The sequence below is a fragment of the Gavialis gangeticus genome, unplaced genomic scaffold (assembly GCF_001723915.1).
Source record: "Gavialis gangeticus isolate Ggan-Ray unplaced genomic scaffold, GavGan_comp1, whole genome shotgun sequence".
Classification (NCBI taxonomy): Eukaryota; Metazoa; Chordata; order Crocodylia; family Gavialidae; genus Gavialis; species Gavialis gangeticus.
In genome coordinates this window covers 46,142,847-46,151,713 of record NW_017728998.1, presented here as the reverse complement: position 1 = coordinate 46,151,713, position 8,867 = coordinate 46,142,847, and the positions used below count along the sequence as shown (strand labels likewise).

Sequence of the window (8,867 nt, the reverse complement as noted above, 5' to 3'; positions counted from 1 at the left end):
ACCCACCCCCCCACACACATACACCTCTCCACACATACATCCACATGCCCTCACACACTCCACCTCACAACATACCCACCCACACATCGAAGTCCCACATACCCGCACAACTCAACCACATCCACACATGTACCCCACACCCCACCATACACAGCTCACATCCACACATATACCTACACACAATATATAACTGCCCCTGCCCCAAAGGAGTACTTCTGGGGCAAGGGGAGAGACTTCCAGTGGCAAAGGGCAGGGTTTAAGGGGTGGGACTTCTGGACACAAGATGGTGACCAGGGGATGGGGGCACCTGTCAAGGGGTGGGGCTACCCTTGTGGCCCTCAACATCTCACCAAAACTCATTAAGCATCCCTCCAGCAGAAATAATTCCCAACCCCTGACCTAAAGCAATGTCTTTAAGAGTCCAGTCTCCTCTCCTCCCAGAGTGGCAATGACCTGCTCTCTGCAATCTTGTATGTGGGCCTGAGAAGCATCCCTAGGTCCAGTGCTGGTGTAAAGAGCTTCAGCTGAGCTCAGGAGAGCCTGGTTGATGTCCTCCACCTGAGGATCAGGCCCAGCATTTCTTGCTAGCATTTCTAGATCAGGCTCCTCACTCCCTAAAGGAAGGTACAGGACTGCCTTAATTATGGATATCTTACCTCACTCCTGCTAAGTTCTTTGAGACCAGATGCAGCTCAACAACTTTCTGAGTAAGAGGACACACCATACTGTTCAAATAAGCAAAGATGCACTGAGCCTCTGCCATCAGAGTGGAACAGCTGGTGTTCCTAGACTCAGCCCTCAAAGGGGGAGAGGAAGCTCAATGCTGAGGGAAGTGGCAGCTGCTCAGCACCTTACAAGATTTGGCTGTAAGGAAGAGAATAACACTTTCTGAAAAGCAGAGGCCGTTGAGTTACAGGGAAGGGTGTTCCAGAGAAGGGACTAAATCCCAGCAGCTAGAATTTTACAAGCAGTGATAAATAGGCAGCCAGGAACTATCCTTATAATGGGGGTAAAGGATGGTCACACACAGCAGAGCAAAACCTGCCTAAGACCCCCCTTCCCCTCCACCCCCTTCCTCCCCACAACAGGGAAAAGCCAAGGTCAGTTGCCTGCTGAGCAGTGTTTGATTACAGGTTTGAGCAAACAGCAATGAGATCAGCTTTCATTGGTCCTTAGGAGACAACAATCCCTGACTGAGGTGCTCTTGATACAGGTGTTACTGGGTATGTGAGGTAGGTCCCATCTTGCTCCTTCCATTTGTGCCTCTGTTAATACAGTCAGGGGAAGTTTTACCATTTGCCTCCAATGGGAGAAGATACCTTTCATTCTGCATTATGATGAACACAAAAGCAAGGAGGAGCTGGGCAGGGACAGTGCAAGCTCTCAACACTCTTTCTAGACTGATGGACCAAGTATGGCAGATACGTATTGACAATAGTGGCCCTTCACAGAGGGCACGTCTACACATGCACATTTATTACACAGTAGTTTAGGTTACTGCACAGTAACCAAAATTTACTGTGCAGTAAGGGTGCACACTTACACATGCATGCCCTTACTGTGCAGTAAATACGGTGCATTAAGCTGACTGGGTGTAAGTTTGATACCTGCATCATGCAGGTATCAAATGATGGTAGGTATCAAAATGATGCATCATGATGCAGGTATCAAATTTACACCCAGTTAGTTACTGCACAGTAACACTGTGTGTGTGAACTGACTTGGGACTAAAGTTAGTCCCAACGCAGTCCACATACAGTATTACTGCACTTTAAAGGCTGCCATGTAGATGCTGGCCTAAAAACTGCTTACTGCACAGTAAGTTACTGCACAGTAAATGCATGTGTAGATGCACCCAGAGTGGACCACGGGTGAGCTATGCAAAGGTGAGGTCCTCCAGGCAAGACTGGCCCATAGATGTAGCATAACCATTCAAAGCCTTATTTCCCAGGTCCTTGCGCTCTTCACTTGTGCCCCACCTTGAGCTCATTGGCTTCTATGTAGCCGCTGCGGTCTGTGTCATACTTCCGCCAAGCCTGCAATAGGAATACCACAACACGTTAGTACAGGATTGAGTAATTTCCCTGAAGAGCAGGTGTGGGCAGCTGACACCCTTTGATTTAGCAGACAAAGGCATAAACAAGCTCCAATAGCAGGAGGCTGGAGCTAGATTGATTCAGGATAGAAATAAGATACACACTTTTGAAAACAATGGGACTTAACTGTTGAAACAACCACCCTACATAAGGACAGTGTTGGAGCAACCTCCCTAACTCTGTTACTTGAAGCCTTTACCTGAGGACTGGATCTGCCAAGAGAAGATCTTCCCTAGTTCAAACAGATGTGTTGGGCTCAGTGCAGGAGTTACTGGGGGAGGCTCACTGGCTTGTGCCACAAAAGAGGTCAAATGTGATGATCACAGAGGCCCCTTCTGGCCACTGTGAATCCATGGGCCTGTCTACTATGGCAAAGTGTAGTGCTGTTAATTACCCAAGCTAGCTGTGAGTGAGATAGGTCATGTGCTAAATGTAATAGAGCTGCATTAACAAAGCACTCTGCCCCTGCTAATTTACCCTTCTCAGCAGGGTAAATTAACCCACAGAGTTGTGCCAGTTGACCCAACTGCAAATGGATACCTGGTTATTCAGGCTATGGACTCAAAGGCAACCGGACATGATGATAAATGCATACCTCCTTATGTGCCACTGGCTACTGAAACAGGCCTGTGTTAATTATACCAGCCTGATGAGCTGATAGGCATGGCAGACCATTGTCCTTTTTTGATTATGTTATGTAGACAAACCCCACAAGACTTAAGAGCTTCCTGATGTCTTTTTAGGGAGTCTTTGGACTTCAATGGGAACTGCATCTCCTTACCATCAACATTGGCTTCAGCCCCATGCATACTCATGTACAACCATTCAAGTGCTAAACCCAAGCAGGGGTTTTCCTACCTAGGAAGCCCCTCTCTTGGCCTTGAGAGAGGCAGTCAGTACAGTTACTGTGACACCAGAGAACAGGGTCTGTCCTAGTAACCCATGTGTTATGTTAGATGTAAAAAAGCTGATTTGGAGACATCAAAAATGTATCACCAGTGACTTTCCCCACACTATGAAGAAACCCAAGTGGTTTGGATTTGGAAAAGGGCCTTGCCTAGTGATGAATGAGCCTGTTCTGAAGTCCTGGGGTGAGTGAGGATGTTTACCCTCAACAGAGGAGGCAAGGTAGAACGAAAGAACAGTAAAAATGTGCTTTCCCTGTGGTTTAAGTTCCATCTTGGTTCTTACACTACATCCATTAGCTTGAGAGCAGAGTCCCCACTGGAAGAAAACTCCATAGATCTGCTGCCCATATATAGTTTTCCTTTCACTCAAATTCTCCTTTCACTTACATTCTCCAAATGTAATGTCATTTAGCAAGTCTGATCTTCCTATTTATTCCTCTGGAGATGGTTGATTGAACTAGTACCCTGCCTTGTCTTCCACATACTGGACGACCTCTTCTGACCCACCTGCTTTACTGTTCTTCTTCCTACCATAGATTTCCATCATCCACAGGTGCCCAGTTAACAGAACTCCTCTTTGCTCCCTGCAGCCACATCTCTCAGGGGACACTGCAAATGTTGTCTTTTGTCTTGAAAGAAATTGGATTAACAGAGCCAGGTGCACTCAGAGATAAACTTCATGTCAAGAGTTCATGCTCATTATTGTATTCACTATTGCTAGAGTGGGATGAATTTAATATTTAATGGCATACACTTATATTAAACAGTAGCTTCACTTGCTCATTAATCAGCAACAGGTGGACTCCAGTTTCATTCAACAGCATCAAATTTGAACATTGTACTCATTTTCCAATGGTTGTTGTAAACTATTGCATAGTGTTGCTGTGCAGTGTTTGACAGCTGCTGTAATTTGCTCCAAAGATGGCTGCAGTTCAATAGCTGGTGAAGCCCTTCATGTAGCTAAAATATTTATGATGAACTTTGAGCTGTTTTCATCAAAGGTGCCATATAATGTAACACAGTCGCATTACAATTTTAGAGGCATTTTTATCCTAGTTTATGAGATAGCATTATAAATATTAAATATTTAAGCCCCCAGAGGTCCCTCTGAAGTAGATAAGGAACAGAAGGATCATTTCACCCTTCTCACATATGCTGCCACTTCTGGGGTAGAACACAGCTACTGCATAATAGCCCAAAGCAACACTATATGGTTTAGGGCAGCAAATAAAGAACAGAATATTCAAATGCCGGCAGTGGAATTTGCAGAGGCAGCCTATCCAATGGTCAAGCTGCAGTTTGGTCAGGACACTATGATAAAACACCCCTAATTCTCTGAAAAGAGTGAGAGGCTCTTTTTAACAACAGAGTTTCAACATCTCACTTTCATGCCCTGTCCAAAGGTAGCATCTCCAGCAGAATGGCACCCACAAAACATACTAGCCAATAGGCAGTAAGCACTTTGTCACAGCCCAGGTCTGTCTCCCTGATTGTTTCTTCCTTTTTTAATTCTTGAAAAAGGTTAAAAAAGATTGAAAGGCCCTAGCAATTCACAGTGATCTCTCGCCAAGTGTACTGTGGCAGCATAACTCCACCTCCCCACTTAGAGGAAAGTATCTCCCAGTGAGTGGCAGCAGGGGACATGTGGCTGAGGGAGGGACTTCAGGGGTGTTTCCAATCCATACCAGAGTAGGAAGGTTAAAAAAAGAGACCTTTTCTAAAGAATCTACCCCAGCTTTTACAAGCAGCCCATAGTATTCTGGGTCTGGAGTTTGGGAAACTAATTAATACAGGTGTGATCAATATAGTTCCTAGTGATGTATCTATGTTTAATCTGTGCCCCAGTTACCTGGGATTTGAGAATGAGGCTATTTGAGGAACTAAGCTAACTACTTTTGAGAGTCTGGGCCTAACCAAAAGCTAACCCAATGCTTCAAAAACCAGCTCTGTAATAATAACAATAACAATAATAACCAGGAGTAATGGCCACAAACTCCTGGAACTGTTTCAGGCTTAACATTAGGAAAAACTTCTTCACAGTTAGAGTGTCCAGAGCGGAATAAACTCCCTCCAGAGGTGGTGCAAGTGCCTACCCTGGAAATCTTCAAGAGGAGACTGGACAGTCACCTCACTGAGGTCACCTGACCCTAGTTGTCTTTCTTGCCTAGTGCAGGGGGGCTGGACCTGATGCTCTTGTGATGTCCCTTCCAGCCCCTTACAAACTATGAATCTATAATAGCACTATAATAATATACTCTCTATTCACCTCCATGAATTCAGAACTGGATCCAACATGCTGTCTGAAACACAACAGGAAGTTCTCCTCTGTGGGCAGGATCTGAGCAAGCTGTTGGGGAGAAACAGCCAAAGAATTAGTGAGAAAAGCAGAATTCATTTCATGCAACCTGCAGAGGCCAGGGCTCAGCAACTGCACTTTAGCTCATCCCTGTGGAAGGTTTACATGAGAGCACATTAAGATTTCATGCTGCTTTCACAGGCTTCTGCCATTTTTAGAGGCAGCCCTGATACAGTTTGTTGCTGAGATACACACACTGTGCTCTCTCTTATGGATTTTACTTATGTTGTTATATGCAAGATATAGTCAGCCAGATTGAAGTATACTTCTTTGTTAATGGAAAAACCCTAGGAAGTTTCCTTTCTGTTCTTTGCAATAACTCCCTGAAATCTTGGAAACATAATTTATTTCCCTATCAGTTTTGTCCTGTTCCTGATGAAACATTTAGTGTCACATCCTTCTGTAGCACAGTTCACCACCACTTAATCCAGTTACTCTGCTAGTTTATGTGTTGATGCCTGTGCTTTGGTGTGAAGGTCTTAGGTGCTAATCCTACTGATGACCTGCAAAGGAACTAACTGGAATGTGACAGACTGCCTCCACACCATTCTAAAAGAGCTTCCAAGTCATGCAACTCTTTCCTTGTTACTCCAGGGTTTTTAACAATCCTAAACAGCTTTTACAATCAGAATGAACAATTCAGTGCTGTCACAGAACCAAAAGGGGAATGACTAGAGACACATCACACTCTCTTCTACCTAATTTTTTTGTACAAGTGACTATTTTACAGTGTCATTTTTGGTGACTGACAAAAAGAGAACCAAGAAGTGGGGAAAGACAGCCATCAAAGTATTTGTTACTGACATGACCAGAGACTGCTGAAACCATAAAACTGCTGAAAATCAAGTTTCAGTATTGATGCTATGTGTTTACAGGTTGTGCTTTTTTTAGTTTTGATAAGAAAAATAAAGGCATTCATTTCAAAGATGCTTCCAGTCCTTTTCACTTTCTGCCTTGTCAGGCAAAAAGCAGAGCACTATAAGGTTTGGGTCGTGAATACAGGAAAGGGCTATTGAAAAAAACCCTATTTTATGATGTTCTTGAAAGCAAACCCATGTCAACATTAATACTGAGGCTGGAAACACTTAAAAACTTGCATTTAAACCAAAACTATTTAACAATGTTACTTTAAAAATACAAGGCAGCTAGGATCTGGGGAATTATTTCAGAAAAGATTAAAAATATAAAAACTATTAGAGATAAAACTGACACCTAACTGACACTTCGACTAGGTCACCTAAACTGACACCTAAACTGGAATATTTTCCAGTCCCTCTAGTTTTCCAATCTGTTCAGTTCCCCTCATCTTTTCTCCCTTTCTCTGCCCTTTTCATAGCTGTCACCTTAACTTTTGAGTTATTTCTCTTGAGGTAGTGTCAATGCGCTAATCAACGGGCCAGACAATTTTTTAAAAGACCTGTAGAGGCAAGCAGCTGGACAGGAGATTGATACAGGTCAGCAGGTGCCCCCTTTTTGTTAGGAAAATAATAAAGTGAAGCTTGCTGGAAAATCAGGAGAGCTGGTAAAGGACCTGCTGGAAATGGAGACACTGGCTTCCTTGACTTCATTAGCACTATCCGTGGAAAACCATCTGAAAGGGACCATTTTAGCAACTAGGTTTATCCTCACTATACAACCAGCTCTGTCATGACACAATCTCAACAGAGGTCTCTGCTTCCAGCTGGGGCCAAATTTTGCCCTAATGTTACTGCACCAGTTTCAAGAGAGCTGCAGCAGGAAGGAGTTTGGCCTGGTAGATTTTACTGCACAACTGCAAGGATGCGAGTTGGATATCCAGAGGTTTTACAGCCGTCAATTATGGATGCAATTGACTTCAACTGAATCTGTGCCTCAGCTGTACCCAGGAGCGACTGCATGTGGTGTACAGTGGTGTGAACAGCGGTAGTTCTCTGGAATGTCTGGGAAGCCATACAATGGGTGAGCATCTTGGGATGTGGGAGATTCAGGTGATTGACATGCTCCTGGTCCCCTCCTGCGAGTGCTAGCACCAGCTAAGAGACAAGGACTCACTTGTCTGTAGCACTTTGCTCCAAAAACAGCCACTGAGGACTGTCTGCCCTGAGTCAGCTTGGCAGAACTGGTCTGAACCGGTCCTGACACAGCAAAGCTTCTAGGCTCTACAAGGAGGCAAGGCCCCCTGAGCTGGGAGTGGCAAACCAAACAAGTGAATACATGGACGCACACAGTGGTAGGGAAAGGGATAAGAATGGGGCAGTCACAGCCACACATGGAAAACTGGGAAGAGAATATAGGAGAGGCAGAGACAGACGGGAAAGGCAGAAAATGGTCCATGTATCACAGAGGGCGAGGAGCAGAAGGAGCAGGACAGACACCTTCCTTTCATTTTAAAGGTGTGTCCCTTCCTTGGTGTCTAATCTTCATCACAGGGGGACTTGCCAACATTTTCCGGACCCCAGTTTAACACAGAGACCAACTGGCTCTCTATAACTGCTATTCTTAAAGGCACCTAAGGATGCCTTGGGATTTGGACACCTGAGACACTCAGGCTCCTTTGCAAATGTGCAGTAATACACTAATGGTAGGATTCACACTTCCCATCTGAGGGTAGTAGAAGCTATACCTCAGCCTAGGGACAGAAGCCAGATCCCTATGGAATCAGCGACTAGTCTCCTATCAACTCAGTGGGACCAACCTTCCCTCCTGGCTGTACCCGTGTCTATACTGGCAGTTGAGGAAAGAGGTTTCTCCACACAGCAATAGCACAACTCACCTCAGCCATTTCAATCTTGCCATCTGCATTTTTGTCATACTTCTGCATGAACTCCTTCATCTTTTCTCCAAAGTTGTCATTCTTAGAGCCCTGTAAATGAAGAGAGAGGTTTATCCTCTTGCACTTCCAGCAGGCCCTTTGTGCCCCATTCTCCCTCTATCCATGGGGTTTGGCTTAATGCTTCAGCTTCAAGTCATGAATTGATGACAGAGAAAGGCATCCCCATAACTCAGAAGGCAGCATCTTTAACTCTAACATCCAGAGCAGAAGAGCAAAGAGAACTGCTGGCCTCAAAAACACCTGGGTTTATAGAATTACTATCACTCCAGAAGCACCTACAATCCGCTTTGTGCAGGAGGCTGGACACATGTGGTATGAGATATTCCCTGCTCTGAAGAAATTAGACAAAGATGGAGAACTGAGATACAGATATGTGGTAGGGCTGTGGGAAGCTTTGGGTGGTGATTCGATTTGGAGGAAATTTGGCTTGATTTGGTGGCGGAATTGCGGAATCCAAATCAAATCAGGGGACCAATTTAAAGGTCTGAATCGATTCAAAGCTCTCCAAATCTTCAGAAAAGATTCAGAGAGCTTTGATGATTCGGGCAGTCCCTGGTGGCTGCAGCTGGGAGCTGCAGCTGAATCCCAGCTGGTAAGTGCTAGGGGCAGGCAAGGGGGGACCGGGGGAGGGGACCATGGGGGGACCCCTGCCAGCCCCCCCAACATCCCTGTTCTCCCCGCCCCACCCCTGCTCC

General features: G+C 45.1%; 1 protein-coding gene across 1 annotated transcript in view; it reads right to left on the bottom strand.

Moving 5' to 3' along the window:
* CALB2 (calbindin 2) overlaps nt 1–8,867 on the bottom strand; it is an 80,643-nt gene that overhangs the window by 17,015 nt on the left and 54,761 nt on the right. The window contains exons 3-5 of the mRNA XM_019505833.1: nt 8,113–8,202; nt 5,271–5,351; nt 1,980–2,036 (exon numbers count right to left, since the gene is read on the bottom strand). Coding sequence (XP_019361378.1) covers nt 1,980–2,036; nt 5,271–5,351; nt 8,113–8,202 — 228 coding nt within the window. The remainder of the gene's footprint in view (nt 1–1,979; nt 2,037–5,270; nt 5,352–8,112; nt 8,203–8,867) is intronic.